This window comes from Opisthocomus hoazin, chromosome 14, assembly GCF_030867145.1.
Source record: "Opisthocomus hoazin isolate bOpiHoa1 chromosome 14, bOpiHoa1.hap1, whole genome shotgun sequence".
In the NCBI taxonomy this organism is placed as follows: domain Eukaryota; kingdom Metazoa; phylum Chordata; class Aves; order Opisthocomiformes; family Opisthocomidae; genus Opisthocomus; species Opisthocomus hoazin.
Genome location: NC_134427.1, coordinates 11,680,264 through 11,706,180, shown reverse-complemented (window position 1 = coordinate 11,706,180; position 25,917 = coordinate 11,680,264). Strand labels below are relative to the sequence as shown.

At 59.3% G+C, this 25,917-nt stretch overlaps 2 protein-coding genes across 7 annotated transcripts; one reads left to right on the top strand and one right to left on the bottom strand.

The window, feature by feature from the left end:
- Positions 1 to 7,112: 7,112 nt before the first annotated feature.
- On the top strand, positions 7,113 to 12,839 carry RAB9B (RAB9B, member RAS oncogene family). 5 transcript variants are annotated; one of them, XM_075435712.1, is made up of 4 exons: positions 7,210 to 7,227; positions 8,706 to 8,775; positions 8,931 to 9,078; positions 9,654 to 12,839. In XM_075435712.1, exon 4 carries the CDS (start codon positions 9,689 to 9,691, stop codon positions 10,292 to 10,294), a length of 606 nt encoding a protein of 201 aa, XP_075291827.1. In that variant the 5' UTR covers positions 7,210 to 7,227; positions 8,706 to 8,775; positions 8,931 to 9,078; positions 9,654 to 9,688; the 3' UTR covers positions 10,295 to 12,839. The 5 variants fall into 5 exon arrangements, with proteins under 5 accessions (XP_075291830.1, XP_075291829.1, XP_075291827.1 ...); XM_075435710.1 differs by lacking the exon at positions 7,210 to 7,227 and having other exon boundaries at positions 7,479 to 8,775; XM_075435711.1 differs by lacking the exon at positions 7,210 to 7,227 and having other exon boundaries at positions 7,479 to 8,815.
- A 5,366-nt stretch (positions 12,840 to 18,205) lies between these two features.
- Positions 18,206 to 25,526, bottom strand: PLP1 (proteolipid protein 1). Of its 2 annotated transcripts, none has more exons than XM_075435673.1 (7): positions 25,392 to 25,526; positions 22,860 to 23,046; positions 22,122 to 22,383; positions 21,154 to 21,322; positions 20,863 to 20,936; positions 20,686 to 20,751; positions 18,206 to 20,215 (listed from the first exon to the last, which is right to left on the bottom strand). In XM_075435673.1, the coding sequence occupies exons 1-7, from the start codon at positions 25,393 to 25,395 to the stop codon at positions 20,144 to 20,146; spliced, it is 834 nt and encodes a 277-aa protein (XP_075291788.1). In that variant the 5' UTR covers positions 25,396 to 25,526; the 3' UTR covers positions 18,206 to 20,143. The 2 variants fall into 2 exon arrangements, with proteins under 2 accessions (XP_075291788.1, XP_075291789.1); XM_075435674.1 differs by having other exon boundaries at positions 22,227 to 22,383.
- Positions 25,527 to 25,917: the final 391 nt, after the last annotated feature.

Genomic DNA, 25,917 nt, shown 5'->3' with positions numbered 1-25,917 from the left:
GGACATTCCCTTTTTCACCACAGCACGGGCTCACGGCTGCCAGCGGTGTGGGAGGCCAGGACGCCTGCCAGGCTGATGTCCCCTAGAAACACTGCAGCGCTGGCAGAATGGGGCAGCCACCCATGCACGGAGGATGCCACCCCGGGAGCTGGACCTCTCTTGCAGGGCTCAACGCCGCCTTCCCTTGCCGGGCACCGGAGAAGTTGTGTGTGTCAGCTCTTCTGACAACACCCCTGCCTCTCCCCTGCCGGGGCCCATCCTGCAGCTCCCGGGGCGGGGTCCTCCCATCGCTCCGTCGGGTGGTGAGCTGTGGCCGGCACTGCAGAGGAGGGAGGAGAAGGCTGAGTCACCCGGGAGAGGAATTTGGGCAAATACCTGGTGATCAGCAGCACAGGGTGAATTCCCATCAGGGCTCGCGGCTGGGATGGGCACCTGCTCCCTTGGCTGCTCCATCCCCTCTGACTCAGCCGGGAGAGGATTTGGCCCCATACACGCTTGTGGGGGGATCATAACCCCATCTCTTGCAGGAGGTGCCCGAGTCAGCCCATGCACAGCCCCACTCTAGGCACCCCGATGTCCCCCTGCTCCTGGCCATGCGCCCACCCTGCCAGGCTGCGGCATGCAGCACCATGCTGGTTTGCAGAGTGCATAATAGAATCATAGAATCATAGGCTGGAAAAGACCTCTAAGATCACCAAGTCCAACCATCCACCCAACGCCACCATGCCTGCTAAACCATATCCCGAGCTGCCACATCTACATGTTTTTTGAACACCTCCAGGGACGGGGTCTCCACCATCACCCTGGACAGCCTATTCCAATGCCTGACCACAGTGCAAGGGAGGATTTTGCATGCCAGCAGACGGAATTTTCTCTTGGCCGATCTCCATCCCGCAGCCCTTGGAGCTGCGGCAGAAAGTGGTGAGAGCAAGGTGGTGGTGACCAGGGCCTGGGGCAGCTCCGGGCTTTGGACGGCAGGAAATCGCCAGCCCCAGCCCACACCACGGTCCGTCCAAGTAAACACCCCCTTGGAAGGTGTGTGTTTATCACCAGAGCGAGCAGTTACATGGGCAGCTGTAAAAAGGGAAAGCAGAAGAGACTGAGCAGTAACAGGGAAATGAAAGTGTTGTGCGAGCTGGCGACCACGGTCCCTTGGGAAAGGAGCTGATGGGAGGCCAGCGCGGGGCGGGACAGCGTGTGCGATGTGGCACTGCAGGTCAGACCATCCCCACAGGGGAGGATTCATGGACAACTGTCCCCACCCCGCGCAGGGAGCCACGCCGTGCTGGAGAGCCCCTGGAGCCATGGGGCAAGAAGCCCCTGTCCCCGACCAGTGGGTGCGAAGGCACCGGCACAGCGATCCAGGCCCTCTGGACACCCGCACCGGGTAACTTGCCTGTGGGCTGCACAGTGGCCAGCAGAGCCGGGCTGCCACGCTTGGCACACCCCAACACCTTCCCCAGCAGCAGGGAAGTTATTACTGCTCTCAAAACGATGCCCAGGAGGTCAGGTTTACCAGCAGGATCTTACTCATCCCCTGCCAGCGAGGGCTCAGCCCAAGTGATGATGAACCAGGAGCACTTGGAGCTTCCTGCCCTCTCCTCCAGCGCCCCGGCAAGCACCGAGCTCCTGCCAGCGCCCACGTCTGAATGAAGCTGGGGAGCTGGGCACTGAGCCACCCTGCAGCCCACATCTGCTCGGGTTGCTGCCGGCGCGGGGCGCAGGCGGAAGCGGCTCTGTCGCATGCCTTCACCGAGCGGCACGCGTGCTGCTGGTGCCGGGGGGTGCCGAGTCCCTCGGCGGCTCGCAGCCCACTCCCGAGAGCGGCCAGAATTAATAGCTCATTTCTGGCCCCCCCAGCTGCATTCTGCAGATTCCGCAGGCCTGTGGGGCCGTGCCGGGAGCTGCAGCAGCACACGCTCCCGCGGGGGACGCAGCTCCGGTGTCGTGCAGCAGTGCCTGCACTTGTGCCCGAGCTGGGGCAGCTGGTGGCGGAGAGGAGTGCTTTATTTTAGGAAGCAGCTGGGTCACACAGGAGACATTGTTTATCGCCTTTCTTTCCCCTGGTGCTTTATTACAAAGGATTATGGCATGAAAAGCCATTCTGTTCCCCTGCTCCCAACGCATAGCCCCACTCTGTGATTTATTCCTCTCCACAGGCAGCAGCTGGGGTATGGCACCCCGGGGAGCTGAGAAGGGACAAGGCGGGGGCTCAAACCCATGGCAGTGATGGCGGCAGGAATGCATCCAGCCCCACGCCAGGACACGGCCAGCCAGGCTTTGCCAGGGGTGCCCGAGACAGCTATCGACTGTGCAAGTGTCTGCATGATGTGAGGAAACCTTGAGGGGTAGAAAACCAAAAGAGCCTTTCCGTGGCGGGTGTCACCCGCGAGGCGATGTCGCTTTGTCCGGGCAAGGCAGAGGCCGGTGCTCTCTCCCCAGGGACACTGCTGTCCCCAAGCCCGGGTGCCCCTCTGCCAGCACTGGAGGCACCATGTGGTGTCACAGCTCCGAACCTGCCTGGGTCAGCCTGTAGGAGAACGTCCCGCTGCCCGCAGGGAACCGCGAGAGTGGTGCAGGGCACGAGCTGAGCACGGAGGGTGCAGTGCAGGATGCGACCCAGGGCTCAGCACGGGAATACGGCCCTTTGCGAGGCCAGAGCCGGCGCCTGCCAGCTGCCTCCGTGGCTTTCCAGGAACCAGCGCAGGAGCGATGGACAGCAGATAAGCATGTTGCAACAGATGCCTCGTGCTGTCTCCCGAAGCCCCAACCTGCCTGTTCTCCTGCATCAAGGTAAAATTATGGCTGGTGCTTCCTCCTGTGGTGCCATCTGCTCCACCACGCTGTCACCCAGCACGTCCGTGATAACCGGCCAAGGGGCTTCAGGGATGAGCTGGGATGGGCGAGGAGGGGAGGGCAAAGGCTGCGGCGGTGGCACGCAGCTCGGCCGCTGCCAGCCCCGGGGCTGCGGTGGGGCTGGGACTAGCCCCCGCTTGCAGTGTTGTGTCTCGAGAGGTGGCTCAGCAGCCTAGGCATGTTCCTCTCCCCGCTGCCTCTCCCACACCACTCCCAGCTGACAGGGCTGCAGCTTCCGCAGGGAAGGCTCCAACAGCACCTCTGCCATCCCGGGGCAGGGAGGAGGCGATGAGGAGGCAGCTCCCATCCCTGATGCCACGATCCCGATTCCCCTGCGGTGCTGGCAGCTGCTCCGTCTCCAGCCGGTCACCAGCGATGTGGTCTTGCTGTCGTGGATGACGCTGTTCGGGGACTCTGCTACACCCCTGAGCTATTGGTGCCCGTGTGGTGGCTGGCAAGTGTTCAGCTTGCCAGGCCTCAGCCCAAGCTCACAAAAACTGCACAGGGCACTTCCTCAGGGCAGCTTGAGCTGTGTGGGGTAGAGGGGGATGCATGGGTGGACCTTCCCTAGCTTTGCTCCAGCTGTGTTGGTCCTCAGCGGGAAATGTTTGCCAGGATGCCTGGCAGCCACTGGTTGGAGCCGTGGGCTTGAGGGAAATCACAGAATTACAGAATGGTGGGGGTTGGAAGGGACCTCTGTGGGTCACCAAGTCCAACCCCCCTGCCAAAGCAGGGTCACCTACAGCAGGCTGCACAGGACCTTGTCCAGGCGGGTCTTGAATATCTCCAGAGAAGGAGACTCCACAACCTCCCTGGGCAGCCTGTTCCAGTGCTCCGTCACCCTCAGAGGGAAGAAGTTCCTCCTCATGTTCAGACGGAACTTCCTCTGCTTCAGTTTGTGCCCGTTGCCCTTATCCTGTCACTGGGCATCACTGAAAAGAGCTTGGCCCCATCCTCCTGACACCCACCCTTCAGATATTTGTAAGTATATATTAGGTCCCCTTGCAGCCTTCTCTTCTTCAGGCTGAACAGCCCCAGCTCCCTCAGCCTCTCCTCGTAGGAAATGGGGGTGGCCAAGGCTGGGGCTGGTCAAGGCTAGGGGTGGCAGGGCTGTTGGGGGGAACACGTGCTGGGGGGTGTTTCAGAGCAGATGCTGTGGGCTGGAGCTGCCGCTGGGTACAGGCTTTGCAGAAGCAGCTGCTGAGCTGGGCACCAAGACTGAAACAAAGGAAGAGGCCCAGGCTCCAGCTGCAGTGCGGGACGTGTGCTGGGCTCATCGGGGCACGAGCTGGCAGCGCTTTGCGTGGCCACAGGCTGGCAGCGGGGATGAGGCTGTACCAGCGCTCCTCACCTTGGCGCCGGCTTCCCCGTGTTTGCTGTAACACCCAGAGCCGGGAGTGAGAGCCCGGCAGCGGGCACGTGTGCTGCAGCCTCTCGGGGTGGTGATGCAGCCGAGCCCAGGGGTAAAACCTCCCGTGCTCCTGGAGCCCGATGCCCTGCAGAGTCCCTGCCCTGCTGCCCTGGCGCTGCCCCCACTGCCCTGGAACTCCACGCCCAGCTCATGGCTCCTGGGCAGCATCCCAATCCCCCTGCAGCAAGCAGCGGCAGTGCCCAGGGCCCACAGGCAAGGTCCTGTCCTGCATGCAGTGCTGGGGCCATGCCAGCTCTTGGGAGGCTTCCCGCCAGCACGAGGTCATGCCCAGATAAGCCCATTCCTCCTTCGCCCTTGAGCCCAGGGCTCCAGTTCCCAGGCACCGTGGGAAGCACCAGCCCTCCCAGCAGCTCCCCGCTGCCTCCCTCCTGCTCCTCTCTTCTGGGGGCTCAGCCAGGAGCTCCACTTCTGCAGTTTGCCTCCTGCTTAATTCTTCCCTTGTCCCTGCCAGACCTCCCCAGGAGAAGGTCCAGACCCCGCTCCCCACTATGCGGCCAAGCAAGCCGTGCCGGGTTGTGCCCGCAGGCTGTGTCACTGCACCAGGGTGGTGGAGCCGTGGAGCAGTAGCTGTGACACTTTGCAACCCTTCAAGCCATGGTTAGTCTCCTCAAAGGTCTCCTTTCACTTACAAAATACATTTTTCCCCAAGATACTGTCCTGGGGCTAGCTGAGATGGCATTCATCTTCCCCTGAGCAGCCCCCATAGTGCTGCGCTTTGTGTTGGTAGCTAGGAAGGTGCTGATAACACACCAGTGTCCTGGGTACTGCTGAGCAGTGCTCAACAGCATCAAGGCTGTCTCTCCAACATTCCCCTCCTCACCCTCAAAGGCCAGTATGCTTCGGGTGGGCAAGGTCTTGGGAGGAGACATAGCCAGGACAGCTGACCCAAACTAACCAAAGGGACGTTCCGTATCATATGATGTCTGCTCAGCAATAAAAGCTAAGAGGAATGAGAAGGAATGAGGGGCATTTATTATTATGACATTTGTCCTCTGGAGCAACTGCTGCACCCACTGAAGACCTGCTTCCTGGGAAGTGGCTGGGTGTCACCTGCTGACGGGAAGTAAAGAGTAAATCTTTCATTTTGCTTTGCTTCTGCACATGGCCTTTTGCCTTGAGCTTGACCCTCAAGTTCTTTTCCATCTTATTTTCTCCCGCCCTGTCCTGCTGAGGAGGGGAAGCGACAGAGCGGCTTGGTGGGCACCAGCAGCCAGCCGAGGTCAGTCCATTACAGATGCCAAACCGGCTCTCACCCAGCTCACTGAGGCAGCCAAGCTGCACAGCCGCCGGGAGCCAGCCCTGCCCAGGCACCTCCCTGCTCAGATGGGCCGGTGACTCTCCAATGGCTCCCGGTGCCCGCGGCTCAGCCTGGGGGAACGTGAGAGCCCCTTGAGCACCAGCACGGTCAGCTGGGGCCACTGGCCCTGTGGTGTCCTTGGCAGCACTGCAGGGACATGCTGCCCTCACTAAGCCCTGCAAGAAGCATCCCCTGAGACTTTGGTGTTTGCTAGAGCTGCCCGGGGTGGTCCGGGGCGTCAGGGCACGGTGCAGTGCTGCTGCAGAACCCCGGGCCTCTGTTGCCTTAGCAGGATCTGTCCTGGCAGCTCTGTCTCCCTCAGGAGGTGTCGTGTCCCTCCTGGCCTTGGTATTCTTACACGCTAAATTAGATCTCTAATAAATAAGTAATGATGAATAATGGGATTAAACGGCTGCCAGGCAAAGGGAGCTGGCAGGGGGAGGTGTGCCGTGCTTGGAGGCTTGCCCCAGCGGCACGTGGCCCTGGCAGGGCCAGCGTGGGGACACGGGTGGGTTCGGAGGGAGCCCCAGCCAGTGGTGCGGACTGAGTCTGCTGCCTGTACCAGCAGCACCCTGCGCATCTGGCCCTGGCGCGTCCCTCGGTGCCCCGATTACATGCGCAAGGAGCATCCCCGTACTACGGGCTCCGCTGGTCCCAGACTGCCAACACCCTGTACCCTCGGGCCTTCGTCCTGCCGCCCCCTCCTCACCCTCCAACGCTCCTCTCATTCCCTTTCTCCCCCGACAGATTACCGAGGCTGGTATTACTATAATCCCTGGCTTAATTTAAATCCTCCTCCCAGCTCATGTTTTTGTGGGGAGGAGGAGGGAACTGATGCACTTCCGTGGCACCTGCTCAGCCTGGGGCTGGTGCTGGGTTCGGATGGCCAAAAGGCCCTGGGCGTCCATGTGAGGGGTCCTGCTCTGGTCCCACCCTCCCCTGGGAAGGTGCCTGGGGCATCTTGCAGCCCTCAGCGAGAAGTGTCCCCAGGTTTCGGAGCTGTCTCTGGGTGGGCACCAGGCGCTGGTGGGAAGAGAAGCTGACAATGCCCGGGGTGGGGGGGTCAGGTGGCTCTTGCTCCCCAAAACCCCCCTGCAGCCACCCGGGGGTCTGGCGTCCCCCTCCCTCTCCCTCTCCCCTCGCTGTCTGCCCCAGGCTGGGGTCACCCGGCGACGACTTTTCCTTTCAACCGTCTGCAGTGTTTGCAGTTGCTGCTCTTCCCCAGAAGCCGCTTTCTTTCAGGCATTCTCCTCCCGGTCGCACGGCCGGTGGCGAGGGGGGGGGGGGGGATCGCGCTCCTTCGGGCAGCCGCCGGAGGGTCCTCTCCCTCGGTGCCGGACACGGGGGGTGCGAGGGGGCGGGAGGGGGCGGTGGCGGGCAGCGGGGGGCGGTGGCGGGCAGCGGGGGGCCGGGCGGGGCCCAGCGCGGTGACTGGCGGGCGCCAGCAGGGGGCGGGCAGCGCACACGAGGGACGGCCGCGGCCCCGCCCGGCAGCCCGCAGGGGGGCGTGGCGGGGGCGTGGCGAGGCGTGGCCCCGCCCCCCGCCTGGTGCGGGCGCCTCCGGCAGGGCGCGTGGGCTGCGCAGGCGCGGGGTGAGCGGCACCTGCGCCCGGCGGGCGGGTGGGCGGCGGCGCGGAGGGAGGTAAGGGCGGGCGGGCCGGGCGCCATCTCCCGGGCCCTGCCGAGGCGCCCCGCGCTCCCCTATCCCCGGGCAGCTCCCCGGCCGCGTCCCCTCTCCCTGCGCCGGGGGGTCCGGCTGCGGGCCGGGCCAGGGCCCGCCGGAGGGTCTGCCCCCCGCCGAGCTGGGAGCCGGGGCCTGGGCAGCCGGGCCCCGCCTGCGGGAACCGCGCGGCAGCCGCAGGCGGGAGGGCTCCGTCCTGGCCTGACCCGGCTGGCAGAGGGCTGGGCGGTGCGCGCCAGTCGCGGAGAGCGCCGCTGTCGTTGGCGTCGCAGCTATGTCGCGACTGTCGGCAGCCTGCTGACCTGCCGGGCTTTGGGGCGGCCTCGCGTCACCCATCAGTCATTTTGAAAACGTCTGCTGGGCGCTTACGAACCAGCCATTTCCAGGCGGCATCTCCTCGGGACGGACGGCGTGTGCCGGGAAGGGCCCGGGGTCAGGCGCAGCCCTCAGCCCCCCTCAGCCAGGGCTGGGGCGAGGGGGAGCACGGGTTCTGCGCAGCTCGCTGCTCGGGGGGGTTTCCCAAAGCCCTCAGCCCCAGGGAGCTGTGCCGCTGGTGAGGTTTGCGTTGCGTGTGGTGCGTTAGAGCCCCGGGGCCGCAGAGGTGCGTTGCGAGTGTCCAGGGGCCCGCCGGGTGGGCTCGGCTGTGCTCCGTTCGGGGTGTCTCTGCAGGGGAAGTGGGATTGGCGAGCCTTCAGTTAGTTCCTGCGCTTCCCACAGAAACGAGCTTGAAGCAGAAGTGTCTGGTTTGGGCTTTGTGGTAAGCACTGGTTGAAAGAGCAGAAACAAAGCTGAGTATGGCCCCCTGTGATTAATGCAGAAGGTGCTTTTTTGTCCTGGAAGGAATAGGGGTGCTGATCTGAGCAGTGTTCCTGTTCGGGTTGGTTGCAGGTTGGTCTGGTGGTGGTGTCACTAAGCAGCACGACGTGTCCACGCCCTTCCCAGGAATGCTGGTAGCAGGTGTAAGCAAGCCAGGTCTTGTCTCTCTTTATAGCAGGCGCTTGCCAGCTGGCTCACTCTTCTAGTTAGGAGATTCAGGTACATGTTCAATCCTTAGATCAGATTCCAGAGTGCCTGGGTAGGTAGGACAAGCAGATCAAAACTATTGATCTCCCCGGAATTGAGGGGAGGCACAGGCTACGCAGCCTGTGCACTCACACCAGAGCTCCTTCAATTTATTCTTTTCTTATTTTAGGTTCAGCATCCATAATGCACTGTCTCTGTCCTGGTGAGAAATGAGCTGTGTTCTGTTTTACTTAGAGCAAGGGAAACTCTGTCTTCAGTGCCTTGTTCTCGCCTGTTTTAGTCCAGCCATCAGTACCGTACTTCCAGCTTTCTAGAGCTCTGCTGTTGTTCTTCCCACCTGGGTCGACATTACAAATTGAAGGGCAGTGCACCGAGCGCCGTTCTGGCAACCTTGCTGACTGATGTTTGTTTTGTAGTGACTGTTATGCTGGAGGAACGTGTTCCCTGGACAGTCCTGGAGACAGAAGCGCTGTGTTTCTAGAGCTGGTACAGTACAGACAGCAGCCGAAAAAAGCTCTTATTCCTTGTCAGTCCTTTACCTTCGCATGCAGAGTATCCCTGGGAGGGGGAGGCTTGGTTGGTGCTTGGCCTTTCTCTTGTGACTGCTGACTAAGGAACCTGTGGTTTTGGGGTTGTTGCAGTGTGAATTTGCACCTGTGGCCTAGAAAACTGGCCGGCAAAAAGCATTGCCAGAAAAGAGCAGCAGAGAATATAGGTCTCTGTGTCTGGGAAGCCCCTTCTGAGCTGTAGAGATCACACACAGAAAACAAGTGCAGCTCCATTTGTAAGGTGAGTCATCGTTCTTGGGGTGGTTAAGAACTGGTTTTCCAGATGACTGGTATTGATGTTAGGCCTGTGCATCTTTTACATCTTCCAGTAGAGCGAGTCAGATAGGAGAAATTAGTTAGCCGGTGATTGTATGGTGGAAAGGAAGGCCTAGTGACGGTGATCCCTGGTGATTTTGCTGTTTCTGACGACATGGGCCAGACATGCTGTTAGCCTGACGACATGGGCTGGAAGAGATCTGTAACTAGTGATGGTATGTTTGGAAAAACTAGACAAGCTTTCAGATACAGAGTTTTCACCATAAGTGGTATAATTGATACTAAACTCTCAACGGTTGTTCTCACCTTGTACTTACAGTGGTGACCCACTGCTTGCATTTTGGACCTGATGGAGAACTTGTGTGCCTGAAAGCTTGTCCAGTTCCTAGTTCTAATCTCTCTAATAGGAGAGATTACCTCCTATATACAGAACTTGTTCAGAAATGGGGATGGCGATACTATGTTCTGTTCTTCCATGTGTGACTTTCTGCAGAATCCACAAGTCAAATACCTATTTTGTACTATTTCTGAACCCTGCAGATTGCCTTGGTACTGCGCCCCTCCGTCCTGCTGCAATGAGTGGGAAGTCCTTGCTCTTAAAGGTCATTCTCCTTGGGGATGGTGGAGTTGGGAAAAGTTCCCTCATGAACCGCTACGTTACCAACAAGTTTGACTCGCAGGCTTTCCATACGATTGGCGTGGAGTTCTTAAACCGGGACCTGGAGGTGGATGGACGTTTTGTGACCCTCCAGATTTGGGACACTGCGGGACAGGAGAGATTCAAGAGCCTGCGAACCCCCTTTTACAGGGGAGCAGACTGCTGCCTGCTGACCTTCAGTGTGGATGACCGACAGAGCTTTGAGAACCTCAGTAACTGGCAGAAGGAGTTTGTCTATTATGCTGACGTGAAGAACCCTGAACACTTCCCATTTGTAGTCCTGGGCAACAAGATAGACAAACTCGAGAGACAAGTGAGCACAGAGGAGGCCCAGGCATGGTGCATGGAAAACGGTAACTATCCATACCTGGAGACTAGTGCCAAGGATGACACCAACGTGGCAGTGGCCTTTGAGGAGGCTGTGCGACAGGTGCTGGCGGTGGAGGAGCAGCTAGAGCACTGCATGCTGGGCCACACCATTGACCTGCACTCCAGCTCCAAATCAGGGTCTTCCTGCTGTTAAGAGTGCCTGCTGCTTTGGGAGCGTCACTCGAGCCAGCAGCTGGATCGGAATGTAGGCGCGGGCAGCTCTGGGGCACTCTGAGGAGGGTGGCCAGAAGGACAATAGGTGTTTTGCTCACTGGGGAGTTGCAGCCTCACCATCTGAATTCTGGCTGGAGTTTTTGGGCACAGAGCACGTATCTGCAGGAGGGAGCTGTTAAAAAAGCACGTGGGCGTAATCCTGCTTCCATCTCTGCCTGTTTTAGCAGCTTTAAAGGACCGGGTTAAAGTCCTTTAAATTCACTAAAGACAGTAGTGATCTGATCTGTACCAAAAACTGCCTGCGGAACAAAGCTGAGAGCGCTCTAGACACTCTTTGAAGTACTTTAGTCCTGAACTCAGAAAAAATACTAGACCCGCTAAACTCATGACCTTACTGCCAAAGGAAACTCTGCTCAGCATACTGAATGAAACCTGGTCTGGTTTTCCTCGTCTCTAACTTTGTCTTGTGTGAGTGTTATTTTATGGAGAGACTGTCTACTTCTTGTTTTAATATATGTTTCCTTGTCTCTTCTGGAGGCTCAACAATAGATCTTGCTTCTCATACCTTGAAGCCCTGGATGAAAAACACCTATGTGGACACTCACCAGGTCATGTCAAAGGGTTTAGAGTTACTCAGGAGTTCGGGAGATCTGTGGTGTGAAAATTCAGCTGGTTTCTGTCACAAGTGATCGCAGTGTCTGGATGGTATGCTCTAGCAGACCCATGGTAGGTGGGTGGGATGTCTCCTAGGTGTGCAGCTGGCTGGGGGAGTCATGTGTGGTCAGCTGTTAAATCCACTCACTCGCTGTGCGTGGCTGGTGACCACTGTGCTCCGTTAGCCAGTGTGTCACCGTCTTCAGTTGCTTTAGCACAGGTGTCCTCATCCGGATGCTGCAGCATAGAACCATTGACTTCATCACCTGTGGTGCTGGGTGCAGTGCTGCTGAGCACAGTTAGCTCATGCCGTTGTCCTGGTGCTTCCTTTATCTGTAATTTGTGTGACAGACTTCACTGATAGAGGATGTCCACTTAGCCAGTTGGCCTTTGTTTGTGGCTGCTGTGTTCAGTCCATTGGTGAGAGAGCTGCACTTGTTCCACCTCTGTTCACAGTGGCTGAAAAATGGTGTGGGGGGCAGGGAACCTTCTAGAAAAGGATGCCAGGCATTGCTGATCGCAGCTCCTGCCCCCTGCTAGGTATTAGTCCCAAGCTGTCTGTGTAGCAAAGAGCTGAGCGCTTGCCGACTGCTGTCTTTACCGTTATAACCTCATGTCCTGCAACTTCCCATGCAAGCATTTGTCCAAAACTATGACTTCTCCCGTCAGCACGTGGGAGCCTGCCAGGGGGAGAGCTTCCCCGAGTATGTACCCACCGGCTGTGAATGTGGCTCCCACTGGGATGAGCTGCCAGGTGGTGAACTGTGTAGCTGAAATCGAGCAGCCGCACGCGCGCTGTGCCCGAGAGCAGGGCCCTCTCTGCCCCTGCGCTGCCCTGTCGCCAGCAGTCTCTGAGCCTGCCGGGAGCCTCTGGGGCAACTCAGGGTGATCCTGCCCTTCCCTGCGGTGCGGCCGCCTGTGGAAGGGACTGAAGCTTTAATGCGAAGTGCTTTAGAGGGGTCGGATTTCTAAACGGGGCTGAACACTCGCATTCGTGGGAATAGATAGGGAGTGCTTCCAGCCTCTGGGAAACAGGTCCCTTGAGGTGTAAGAGAAGGCTCTGCCTCCGTAGGTGCAACAGATTTTTACAGGAAGTTGGAGTTATTGTTACTGTTTATTTACCAATCTCTGGCCTCCCTAGGCCTCTAGATTTTTCTTCAGTTTAGCGCTATTTGATATTTCCTTCGAGATCCCAGACTCTGACCTGCGGTTCTGATTTGCATCTCTGAACAGATGTGTTCCCCGCAGCTGGTTTGTGCCGGGGCTGGGGGCGGAGCAGGCTCAGGCCCTTGTGTGCTGCGTGGCCCTGCCGGAGGGGCTGCTGAGGGAGCTCCCTGAGGGTGAACCTGCCGCTTCCCCAGCGCAGATCTGATGGGATCTGTGTGAGGACTGGCACTCTCCTGCGGCAGAGCCTGACCAAGCTGCGGTGTGGGAGGCACAGGTGTTTGCAGCACCCTGGGTGCCTGTTGGTGCTGACAGCTGGAGCTCGAGAGCCTCAGGCTGTGTAGACAGTATGGACTGCCGGCGGTGTTAGACAGCATCTTTTGTTCCTAACAGATGTTGGATTATTGACTTTTTTTTTTTTAAAAAAACAAACAACGTATTTTATTAGGGTTATGTGTTTTGAAGATCCATTTTAAAGAAGTATAGTATAACATATTTAAATTGCTTAATTTATTTTAGATGATACCCACAATTTCCAAAGGAGCTGGGAATTTGAATGCTTTGTTGCAAAGTTCAGTGCCAACAGCCATCCCCTCCCTGTGTGCACTCATGCTGCTGCAGTTGTTGCTATTGCTACAGAACTGGAATTGTAAAACCGAGATTCTACCTTGATTAAAGCAAATAAAACATGGATGTATTCAAGTGAATTCAGGAAGTGGCTGCCTTTTTGGTTTATCAAAGTTTGAGTGGGCTCCTATTCTCCTGAGGGATGTGGAACTAGGTTGGTTGCAGCATCTGGCAGAGAGAAGTCACTGAGGGATCAAAGGGGTTGGTTATCCCTGAGTGTACCTAGCTAGACCAGTAGTTGAAGGAATATAACGTATTTACCAGCTGAATCCAGTGAAAAGTTTTTTTGTTTTCCAGAGTGTATCAGAAAACACTTTTCATAAGAGAATTATTCCATGTTGCTTCCCTCTGTCACTACATTTCAATTTTGCACCTGGGCTCTGAGCAGCAAGCTGGGTACTTTCCTTTAATTTCTTCCTGCAGTCTTGGAACCGGTCCCTCGGGCTCCAGGGGGTTGCAACCAGGCATGATTTCCGTAGGATGCTGAGACAGCAATCATCATATGGGGTCTGTTCTCTTCCGCTGTCCTGCCAGGATAGTTGCTTATTTTGGGAGGCTTTCTCTGTGTTTGCAGTCTGCGCCCGCTGTTTCTGTTGGCAGAACCTTTTAGCTGACTTTTCTCTCATGTCTGCTTGCCTATCTGTGCTTCCAGAACCAGCACAGGCTTTCAAGTCCTAGGAAATCCTGCGTTTTAAGTGTGGACTGGAGTATCTGGGGGCCTCCAGCATCTTCCTTCCTCCATTCAAAACGGAGCTGAAAACAGCCAGCCAGCGTGGCCTGGTGGGAGATGGTGCCAGCCTTGCAGGAGCTGCGGGGGTTGGGTGAGGCTGTCTCGAGTCAGCAAGGTTCTGTCTAAAACCATCAGAACCACCGACTCCCCTGATGTGAGAGGTTTGTAAGAAAACATGGGTCGGAGTCAGGAGCGATAGTGAGGTGTTCCCTCATTCCTCACCTTGCCCCGGGAAGCGGTAGCAGAGGGCTCATCGGGTTTCGTCGTGGGTTGGGGAGAGGATGGATGCCTGGAGGGTACAGGAGTGCCTCCGAAGGAAAGCAGTGAGCTGTGCTGCGTGGAACAGATGCTGTAGCATATCCCTGTTATCTTTCGAGCTCATAAAGGAGGGGTGTTGGGGGGGGTTGTGTGTCTCCTGGTCCCATCCATCCCATGTGGAAGAGATTCCACAGCCTTCTTGAGGATTTTGCTGCTCTGGGCCGGGTGGTGCAGCTGTAAGGCTGTGCAGCTGCTTGGTGGGCTGAGGAAACAGAAATCTTCTCTAGAACCACTAGCTGAGGAGCCCCACGTGGCTGCAGATGCCTTGGAGTTGCTCTCTGGGTGGTGGAGGCTGCTCACGCACCACGTTTCCCAAGGGCAGCTCCTTCCCTAGCTCCGGAGGCTGGCCCCTCACAGCGGTACAGCTGCAAGGAGGTTTATGAGAACACAGTCTCTGGGGACTGCATGTTCTTGCATGTGTTTGAGGATGAGCAAAATATGATAGAGTCCAAATATGCCCTTTCAGGAGCCTCTGAACGCCCCTCCAGGCTCCAGTTCTTAACAGGGGGTTTGCTGCGGTGCTGGTGCCGGGGGCACTGACGTGCTCTGCTCTGGAGTAAGGAGCACTCCCTGCTCTGCTGAGGAGCAGTGCGGCGGGAGGTGATGGCAGCTTCAACAGCAGTTGCCCAAAGATCTCAGGTGAGTCGCAGTCCCACGACTGGGACAGTCCATGAAGTCGGTGAAATGGTGGGTTACCTGCCAAGACGGTCTCTCAGACAAAAGCAATCGGGGATGGACAGAGAGCCCTTGACCCCAGTGCTTGCATGGCTGGTGGAGCAGCTCTTTCCTGGTAGCTTCAAGGGGTCCTTTAGGGGCTGGTGCATGTGGCCATGTGCAGATGCAGGACTCCTGTCTTCAGGAGCAGCCAAGTACAGCATCTGCCTATGCTGTTGTCAGCCTTGGTCCTTTTCATGAAGACTTCCCACTTGCTATTCCCTGTTTGTCCCCAGGCATCTCCCTGGCAGAGCCAAAGCGTGCGCAGAAACACAGAGAAGCCAGCTGGGTGCTGGAGAGGCAGAAGGTGAGACCTTCCTCTAGGGCAGACGGGCGGCAGAGCCGTGCCGCAGCCCCGGCAGGCAGGGCTGCTCACCAGCTACGGCCCGTGCCAGGGCGTCGCTTGCCGCTCGCAGGCCTTCCCCTGCCCTCGTGAGGCTGGGCCAGGGGAGCTGCCGATGGGGAGCAGCGTGAGCGTGCCCTGCCACGCGCTCTGCCAAGCGTGAGTGCGGGCGGAGGGATGGAGGGCTGAGCCTGGTCAGCGGGCAGCTGCTGGGTTTGCCTCTAGCACTGCCTTCCCCTCAGCCATCCTGTTACCAGACCGGCCCTTCGGTTCTGTTCCAGGCAGGGTTCTTGCCCTTCTCCCCGGGGGTACAGCCCAACCCTGCGCAGCTTTCGCTCCAAGTGACAAGCAGGCAACAGGACACAATTCTGGAAGAACGCCTTCACCTTACTGATGGTCCTTGCTCAGAACTCTTTGGTCCGGGGATTGGAGGCTCCCCCCCAGAATCCCTCGGTGCCAGCCGGAGGTCCTGCAATCCCTCGGATCCATCGATGTTCGAGAGCAGGGTCCCATCTGGATCACCAAAATCTGTTACCAGAAAGCGGCAAAATAGTTCACTCTCTAGAACTTCAGTTTGGAGTTTCAGAAAGCGGGCCTGCTTTGCTGCAGCGCTGGACGCACGGGGGTGGCTCCGCCCAAACGTGCGTGCTCGAAAGACACAGTTACTAGGTATTGATGCTATGTTAACGTACGTATTCGCAATATTTCTGAGAAATGCTTATCATACTCATGGTTTTTCTGAGAACTCGTTTGCATATGTTAATGTCCTTCTTGTGTGTTTGTTGGTGCCTCTGGGTGGTCGTCGGGGGCCTGCAGATGAGGGCTTGTACTCTTCATCACGGTGTCTGCTGGTTGACCTTTGCTACTGCGCAAACTCAGGTCTAAGATCACGTCTGCCATGTCCTTCAAGGTTGCTTCATTCCAGTCTTTTGGTCGTCTTGCAGCCTCCTTGTCTCTGTAGTTTGCGCATCTGCTCGCCCAAGGCCAGCTGCCTGAAGGGATTATTCAGGAGTCTCCTGTCCTACAGCCGTCCCAGTTCTTCACGAAGAACCAAGACTTCCTTTGGCCCCGCAGTGCTGCTGACCACGTGAAGTGATAACCGTCATCTACATCTGCCCCGGGGCTGCACCCACGGCTGTCGCTCCTGCAGCCGGCCCGACCCCGGGCTGCGGGGCTGGGCCGGGTGGGCTGCGGGGCCGGCGGGCGGGGCTGGCGTCTCCCCGGGCAGGACACCGGTGCTTGCCGGGGGGGCTGCCCGGGGGCATGGCCGGGGCTCGGCGCCAGCCCAGGCAGCCGCTGCTGCGGCCGGCGGCCGCGGGGAGGAGACGGAGAACCGGGAATGCGGGAGGAGGAGGAGAACCGGGGATGCGGGAGGAGACAGAGCGCCGGGGATGCGGGAGCGGGCCCGGCCCGGCCGGGGGAGCATCAGCCCGGAGGGGCCCGCCGGGGACGCGGGGCCGTCCCTGCAGGAACACCCTTGGGTGCTGCCTCCCCTCCACTTTCCCTGCGCAGGGCAGGTTTCTGTGCCCGCTGTCCCAAGGGCGTGCTGCCCGGTGTCCCTGGCTGGCAGTGGCACAGGGCCGTCTGCCGGGATGGCAGGGCGGGGGGTGAGGGGGTGGCAGTCACCGTGCCTGCGAGGCAGCCCGGGGACCTGCTCCAGGCTCGCTTCCTCTGGTCCAGCCTTTGTGCCACCAGACAGGGGGAAGCGTGACTGCAGCGGCTTCCCCCCCTCGGAGCCCGCGCCGTGGCCGCTTTACAGAGCTGCGCTTTGGTGCCAGGCAGGGGTTATTTCCTGTCTTTTCTCAGCTGGGTCCTGGAGGGCACTGGCTGCCCGGGGAAGGAGCTGGGAGGGCAGGTCCCCTGTCCCCAGGTAGGGTGGCAGCAGGACACAGCCAAGGGCACACACGAGGGGAAGATACATGTGTCCTTCGGCCCTGAGACTTGCCCGGTGTCCTGGCCAAGCTGGCTGCTTTCACACGCTGCCTCGCGCTGCTGTCCCCAACCCTCTCCCCAGCTGGGGGGCACCAGTCTCTGCCAGGGGAAAGAGAGGTTGTTTTGTTCCCTGGCTTGCTCCTGCCCTGCGGCTGATGGTGCACACACAGGGCCCTTTCAGCATGGGGAGAGGAGGGTGATGGCATCTGGGAAAGCAGGGAACAAAGGGCCCCGTTGATGCTGGCTGCAGCCCTGCGGGTTTCTGTGAGCTGGGGCAAGGCCAGTGTGCGGGCACAGCTGTGCATTGAGCTGGGGCAGCAGCAATGCAGGAGCTAAACCTTGCCTGGCCAGGCTGCATGGGAAGCCCTGCTGCCTGCCCAGAGGGAGCTGAGCTGGGGGAGAGAGGAGAGAGTGGAATTTGGGCTAGAGTCCTGTTTAGGAAGAGCAGCGAGGGTCCTGGCCGTGGCTAGGTAACAGCCTGCCGGCTCACAGCCCGCCCTGCCGCTCGTGGGCACCTAGCCGTGCCCGAGGTCCGCCTCTTGGGCAGACCTGCTGCGAACGGGACCGGTGCCAGGATTTGAGCACGGGGCCGGGAGCATCCCTCTGTGGTCTCGCTCCCCGGAGGCTCCTGAACACAGCTCCTGGGGGACATTTCCAAAAGAAGCGACATTTCAGTCAGTGATTTTTGAGTAGCTGCTGTGGAAATGCACATCGAAGGTTCATTTGATCAGGAGCAGAAAAATGCCATCCGATAGCGTCCCCATGTGCCAGCAGTGTGGAAACTGTTAACGAGCCTGCAGCGAACGGCATGCAGCCACTTGCAGAGTGCACAGACAGGACATGTAGGGCCCTGCTATAGCCAAGTCTGCCCTTATGCCTGCACAGGGTGGTCCTATTTCACACAGAGCGCTCTGCAAGTGAGAGAACGGCGCATCCTGCATGGCTGTGGATGTGCTTGCACCACCTGCATTGCCTGATGCGAGCCAGCGAGCTTTGCTCAAGCCGTGCCAATTAGCTTTGCGGTGGTCGTGCTGTAGGTGCCACATGAGGAGACGTGGCAGAGGCTGTCACCGTGTAGGCTGAGTATTGAAGGGCAGCAGCACACCACCAAACACGAGCAAGCAGCTCCTACAAGACCCCAGCTTTCCTCCATGTGTCTGGAAGAGAAACAGAGGTTTTAAGGGTTCCCCAGCTGGGAACAAAGATTTTGAAGTCAGGGTTATGAACCTTGTGGCTGGGGTGGGAAGGAGGGGTGGGCAGAGTCCTGCAGGGGACTGCTGGCCCACACGAGGGGCTGGTGAGTGCTGCTGCTCTGGGACCTTCTCCTCTGCAGTCCCCCCTTCCCTGCTTTTTTTTGGCTGGGGCGGGAGTGGGAAAGCCACCACAACAAATGGACATATGGATGTATATCTTGTTCAGAATGTTCTTAATTTTCATTTATTTTCTTTAATTTTTATAAAATACATCTTATAAGATAAGTCTCTAAAAACTTGCTCCTTTTTATTGCTTGTTAACGAGTTGAAATTCTAGATCGGAAATGAAGGAAACACTTTCAGTTGATTAACTCTCTTTTTGCGTGCATTTGTGTGTGCACATGTGTGCGTGTGTGTGTGTGTGTCTGGGGCAAGGGTGGGAAGGAGGATCTGGTTATTTTTTGTTAAATGGGTACCAAAAAAACCCCAGCAAACCCCCAAGAGAGATAGCGTCAATGTGAATTTCCAGATCTTGACTGGTTTCTCCCCACCCTGCTGTCCCTCCTGGCATCTCCCCCCTCCCCAGCCCATGTGCGTTGGTAGCCTGGCCAACTTATTTCAGCATTCCTGGCAGCAAGGATCCTTCGAACGCTCTGCTCTGCAGATCTGCTCCTTTATCCTTGCCCCTGGTGAAACCGGCACTTAAAAAAATGTAATAATAATACAGACAAAAAAAATAATCCATGCAAGATGGAGCTACAGTCTGCCACTGAAAGTAGTTTCTCCAATAAATAAACAGAGATTAGCATTAAGGAGAGGCAGGAAAGAGCAAAACAAAATGCCAGCTGGCGGGGAGGACTGGAAACGGGATTTTGGTGGGTCTGGCTGGACCCATGCTACTCAGCCAGAGGGCTGTCCTCCAGCTGCGCGGGGAGAGGTCGCCTCCACCAAACCCCTCGCCCCGCTGCCCCCCTCCATGGGATAAGGCTGAACTGGCACCAGAAAGGGCCTGGTTTGCAGAGAGGGGCTGTGTTTCTGCCCTGTGACCCCCAAACTGCCGCCCTTCCTTCCCTCCTCAGCTCCTGCATGGGTTGCGGCTGGAAGTGAGATGCTGCCAGTCCCTCCCGCCCTGGCAGGTACAAGACAGTTGTCCTGACTTGCAGGAAACACGGGAAAACAAGTGAGGGGAAGAGGGGGACAGAACGAGGGAAAGTTACGTTTGACACAGGTGAGAAACAAATCACGCTCTCCGGCGCAGCGGAGGTTAACGAAGCAGACGTCACCCCAGAGAAGAGCACCATTGTGAAGGGAAGAGAGCGAGCGCCAGTTGCAGGGCAGGGTGGGCAAAGGCGCGCGGTCCAGAGGGTCGTCCCCTGCCTATGGAGGGATGGCTCTGGCTTTATGCTCCCGCGGCACGGCACAGAGATGTCCTCTCTCGACCAAACCTATCTGCCGCCTCTCTGCTGCCTGGAGTGTAAAGCCGAGGGTCCCCTTGTCTACAGAGACACCAAACTCCTTCAGGCTTTAATAGGGGCGGCTGGGGTAGGGCTTTATCAGCATTGGGGTCAGCGCTCTCTTCTCCGCAATGGGAAGATCCTTGCCCTAAACTCCCTTTGCCTTGGCTGCAGCAGGCAGTTTGGGGTAAATTCATCTTTCTTTGCTAAGGGAAAAAAAAATCCTTCTCTTATTCTCCATCCATGGGTGGTGACAGCAGACAGCTCCAGGAGAGTCTCTAGCAATGGTACCAGGACTGGGCCAACTTCCTTTTCTCTCTGGGTAGCCTCTTGCTACTAATGGAGCAACCTACACAACTTCCTCCTCCCAGGAGCATGAAGGCCTTTGCTCATCCCTAGGCAACATCAGGACACTGGAGTAAGTCCCTCCTCTTCTCTGGCTGGTTTTGATGGGCTTGGCCCTAGAGCAAACCGGTTACGGATGAGCAGAGAGAGAAAAGTGCACGAAGAGGTGTCCATTGGTGGGAAGCTCTCCTTTCTGGTCGCGCTCAGCACGATGGATGTGAGGGATGAAGAGGAGGGGAGTCAGCGGCAAAGGCAGAGTTAACGCAGGAGACCTGGTGTCGGGTGGCTGCAGTGTTAAAGCCTTGGGGTTAGAGAAAATAAGGGGGTTTGGTCTGGATGGACTCCACTGCACAGGCTAGAACTTGGTGCCTCGGCCCATCAGCTTGAGGACGGCAAAGTTGTAGGTGGCGGCGATCATGAAGGTGAGCTGTGGGTGGGAAGAGAGTGAGCAAGGGGGGAGGAGGAGAACCGAAGCTCCCACGGGCAAGGAAACAAGTAGGGTGGGAGTCCTCACCCGGGTACACCCGAGGTGGCATCCCCGAGCCCAGCACCCCTACAGGGCAGTTGCCCCCACAGAGCCCCATGGCCCCACTGCTCTGGCAGGACACCGCAGTGTCTCATCACTGGTGTAAAGCAAGAGGAGAGCCAGGGAAAGACAGGGGACTCGGTGCATGGGCAGCACGATCTCTCCCTAGTGGTTTCCTAAAGCCTCTCCAGGTCCCCTCCAGCAGCCACCTCTACCTTCTTACAACCTGAATTTGCCATCTGCACTTATGTGCCAGAAAATGACACGAGCACGGGCTCTGTCACGTCCATGCCCACCACCTCTGTTGTCCTCTGCCCCCACATCCTCATCGGGCGGAGGAGAATGGCTGGGCAGGGGGAGCACCGACTCACCAGTGAGACCAGTGTGGCGGCTGCCCCCACGAAGGCCGCAATGAAAAGGTGGAAAGTCATCTGGAACTGCAAGGGAAGAGGGGGATGAGGTCCCAGGGTCCTGTGTGCTGGCTAGGGAGGCCAGTGCTGAGGCCACCCAGTAAGGGGAGCGCACGTGGGGCGACAGGAGGTACTCACCTCGCTGGTCTTGCAGATGGAGAGCAGGTTGGAACCACACACTTTGCCGGGGAAAGCATTCCAGGGCAGGACACCTGGTGAGATGTGGAGAGACAGCTGAGCCGGGCATGGCCACCAGCTGGTCACCTTCTCAGCCTCCCACAGCCATGTGTGTCATGCACACCCCAGCATTTCAGGGCTCTTCAGCACTTGCCGCTGCTTTATCCCAGCCTTATCCTCCTGGACCATCTCCTCCATCCCCTCTTCTCCACCCTGAGCCCTAGCTCCTTGGGTGGCAAACCTGGCACTCACCGTACATCCTGGCATCTGCACACAGGGTGCCAATGCTGGCTGAGGTCTTGCTAGGGTTGGCAATGGACTGGCAGGTCGTCCAAGTGTTAAAGTAGATGTAGACAGGCACTGCGGAGCAGGCGAAGACCAGGAGCCAGATGATGGTCAGGACGTAGGTAATGCCCACAAACTGCAAGGGGCAGGACAAGCCAAGGCAGAGCCGTGGTTACCGAGCGGCCAGGGGCACAGACAGGGGAGCGCGAGGGTCCCCAAGTAGGAGAGGGCGCGGGGCAGGCAGGGGACTGAGACGCTGCCTGCGTCCGGCTCCGCACCACCCACCAAACCCGGTGTATCCCCAAGCAGCCAGCACGGAGCAGCAGCCCAAGCTGGGCACCCCGGGGCCAGCACAGCACCGGGCTCACGGCCGGCTACGCGTGTGGGGTGACAAGCAGCAGCAGCAGGATGGCTGCCACGTCCCGCGCAGGGGGGATAACCGCGGCCGCTGCCAAGCAGGGTTTGGCCTCTGCGGGAGAGCACCTGCAAAACCCGCCTCGGCGTGCAAAGGCACCTCTCCTGCCCTCCCTCTGCGGTGCCACCCCGACCAGCCCCTGAGGGAACTGCAGCCGTCCCTCTCCGCTCCCCCAGGCCAAGGGCTCCCCTTGTCAGCACTTTGTCACGGGCCCCAAGCACAGTGGAGAGGACAGCCCGGAGGGCACCGGGTGCCAGAGAGCCCCAGGTTGCTGCCGCTGCGGGAATGCTCATGGCTCTCTCCGCCGATGCTTAAACACAAAGCGGTTTTGTGAAATGTGGCCATTTGGGCTGCTTTGGTCCCCAGGGGCCACGGCAGCCTGGGGGAGGGCGGCTGGGCTGCGCTTCCCTTTGGGATGCCCCGAAACCCGGACTCCGCAGTCTCCTGCCCTTCGGCCACGCTGAGCGTGGCGAACCCGCTGCAGGCGCGCGAAGGGGTGCCAAACCCCGGTTAAGATCACCTTGTCAGGATGTCCTAGCCACTTTCCCAAACACTGACACACCCGCTGCAATGAGTGAGCTCGCTGGGGGCCTCGCGCTCCCCTCCCTTTCGGGCCCCCGGTTACCGTTGCGCTGAGGCCCTTGCCGCAGATGGTGGTCTTGTAGTCCCCGAAGATTTGCCGGACAGCACCGGTGGTGTAGAAGCCTTCAGCCAGCAGCAGGGCTCCGTAGAGGAAGAAGAAGGAGGCCGTGCCATAGATGACGTACTGAAAAGCGTGGATGCTGCCGGGGAGAGGAGTGGGCAGGGATGCTCAGGTGCCATGGCGGTGCTGGGGAGCTCAGCCTCGTGTGCTGGGCACCCTGGCTGCAGTGGCTCACCCTCCCCGTGCCACCCTGGGGGACCAGCACTGAGGGTGAAGCTGCGAGAGGAGCGAGCTGGGGCAGAGCCGTGGCGAGCAAGGCCATGGGCCACTTCTGGCTCCCCCGCGCCCTCCATACCTACCCGGTGCAGAGGTCCAGCACTAGCCAGGGCACCTAGCGAGGGTCAGACAAAAACAGCTGTGAAACGGAAACAAGTGGCTGCTGGACCCTACCACGCAGCCACGGCACCGGCACATGGCAAATACACCCTGGGGTCCCCACGGTGCCTGGGTGACAGCATCACCCCGGCCAGCCTGGCCAGACACCTCCTCCCGGCACAGAGCAAGAGACGCGAGGGGCTCCAGCGCGAGGGCAGTGCACCGCAGCAGGGTACTTACACGTCGATGAGATACTCGTAGTCCTGGTAGTTTTTGGAGAAGTAGGTCTCAATGAGCTGCTCAGTGCCTGTGAGGGCTTCATGCCCACAGCCACAAAACAGCGCTACCCCAAAGAAGCACAAGCCAGTGGCAACCAGCGAAGCAAAGGGTGCCCCGATGACACACCTGGCACAGCACTCGAGCAAACCTAGGGAGGAGAGAGGTGAGGTGGGACGGGACTGCCAGGGCGGGGAGCGCTTGGAATACACGATTGTGGGGGAAGGAGGGTGCCCGGTGGGAGGAGAGAAGCAGGCTGAAGGGAAAAACAGAAATGCTTTCCTGTGATGCTGGAGAGGCAAGCCCAGCAGCTTCCCCGAGAGCCCTGAGCAGACAGGCAGGATCACACCCAAGCATGCTCAGGGACAGGGGGTGATGGCAGTGGGGGGTACCAGGCCACAAGGTGTGAGGTGGATGGGGAGCTGAGGTGAGCCCCTCGTGCCGACCCACGCGAAACAAGATGAAGATACAAGCTGATGTAGCGTAATGCCAGTGGGACCCAGCAAACAAGCTGCTAATGGCATCCCCGCTGCCAGCACAGCCCAGCTGTGGGCAATGGCGATGCCAGCTGCCTGCATTTTTCTCTTGCCATGGAAGATAGAGAGGAACCCAGCATCCCAGAGACAAACCCCCGTGGAGGCCCAGCAACGCGGCGTGGCCTTGGGGCAGCGTGGGAGGAGCAGGCACGCATCCCGGGCCCCCGGCTTCTGAGCGGCACGCTGGAGTGCACTCGTCCCCTCTCCTGGCACCCCGGGGGCAACTCGGGCTGCAGCAGCCCCGTTACACGGGCAGATGTGCTTATGGGCAGGAGCCATGTCAGCTCCCTGGATGTCAGTGCTTGTGTAGTGGATTTAGACCTCTAGGACAGTTATTTGGCAAGAGGGCACACATATCTGTGTGTGGGTAGGGAAAGAAGGGCACGTGCTGGCGTGCTGCTTGGATCTCCGAAATGCTGGATGTTTTTTCAGCAGTGGGGCCATGGGCACCTGCCCCTTCAGCAGGTCGGGGCTCTAAGGTGCGGGCTCGTTAGCTTAGGTTCCCAGCGGGCTGTGTTTGGAGGTGCTCAGCCAGCTGCTCTCCTGCCTGGTTTGGGAGCGGGCAGCCAAGTCAGTTTGCACCCACCAGCACCCAGCTCCGGAGCGTCAGTTTGTCTCCGGCTAAGCTGCGACAACCTGCAGCCCTAGCTGTGCAACAGCTCTGTGCGGAGAAGCAGCTCCCCTTCCCCAGGACGCGGGCTTCAGCACCCCACTGACCCGGGCACGGCGGCTGCCTGGGCACATCTCATCTGGGCAAAGCATTTGTGCCTTGAATGCCAAACAGGCACCCGTGGGAAGCGTTCCCAAACCCACACTCCCTCCACGGATCCCACAGTGCTTATCTCCTACCTCAAAGGGCAAGAAAGCCGTGGGGTCCCGGCCAGCAGTGCCCTCCCCTCCCTACGGGAGCAAGGGCGCGCGGTGGCACTGCGAACAATGGGGGATTGTCCTGGCAGTGACGCCCGGCGGGTGCCCTGCGCCGCGAGCGAACAGGGAACAAAGGCAGCACTATGGGGGAGCGCTGGGACCCCTCCCGCTTGTTTGCCTTGGAGGTGGCAGGACTGGGGGGGTCCTGCTCCTCCTGGCCAGCGCTGCTCCCTGATCCTCGCTGGGACACGGGGACAGCTCTGCGCAGCCAGCGGGGTGCAGGACCACACATGCCTCGATGGTTCTCATTTCTGGCCACCTGGGAAGTGCCGCGGCAGGTGCCCGGGGCTGGGGCATGGTGAATGGCCCCATCCCCAGGGGACTGCAGGTCCCAGGATGCGGCAGGGCCTGGCGGGCTCCCTGCCACAGCTCCGGCCCCTCAGGCTTGGGGAAGCCGCGCTGGGGAAGCCTGGGAAGGGAAAGGGAGGAGAGAAAGAGCCCTTGTGCCACACAATCCCGGGCCTTGTACCCAGGCTCAGCTGCTGCTGGAGCCAAACAATACGCTGCAGACCGGAGGAGAAGGCAGGGTGCTGACAGCCCATGGCATCCCCAAGAACAGAGCATCCCTGATGCCCGGGGAATATGCCAGTAAATACTGGCTCTGGTGTATCAATAGGGAAACTGAGGCACGAGAAGTGCCTCTGTTTTCCCAAGGCTGACGGCGTACAAGTGGCACAGGCTGTGGCAGGTCTCAGCCCCCTGACCAGACCTCCCAGCTCCCTCCGGCTGCGGGCAGGAGCTCTCATCTCTCTAGCCCGTGTGGCAAGGGCTCCGGTAGGACTGGCTGCGGGGATGGCATCTGTCCCCACAGACAGCGCGTGAGCACACAGGGACAGAAAATCGCTTCAGGAAAGAAAACGCCAATCCTGCCGTGCCGTGGCATCCTCACCTGGCAGCTCCCATGGCTGGCATGGGCACACCAGGACCTGACCGGTGCAAGAGGAAAGTTTCAGGGGGCTCTTCTCTGGGACAGGGTCCCCAGAGCCACCAGCGACAGCTCTCCAGGTGTCCACCACCCTCACCCCATACTCACCCATGGCGCTGGACTTGGTCAACTCCCCCGACCGCCCGCTCGGCTCCTCTGGTGCTGTCTGCGGGAGCCCTCGCCTGCCTGGCGCTCCCTCGCCCGGTGTTTCCCCCTCTGGGTGCCTGTCCCGCTCTCCGGCAAAGAAAAGGGCTCCCTGAGTGACAGCCACCCCCCTTAAAGGGACAGGACCCGCCCCTCCCTCCCGGCCCCCCCAGCAGCACCCTTGGCTGCCAGGCGCCCGGTGGCTGCGTGGGCAGCGCTGCCCCACGGCCCCGCTCGGGGCTTTCGCGAAAGAAAGAGAGCGGTTTGGGGGGTGCGGGGGTTCATGGGGTGTCCCCTCCTCGGTGGCTCTAGGGACTCCCCCAGGCCCCCTCGAGCTGTCTTTGCCCCCGCAGTGGGGGAGACTGGCCCCACGGGACAGCAGTGATGCCCCTCTGTCCCGTCTCTGACCCCCCAGAACCCGCCAGCGAGGAATGGGGTGTCCCCCATCCCAGGGACCTGCTTTCAGCCTTGGGGGCTCCAAACTGGGAAT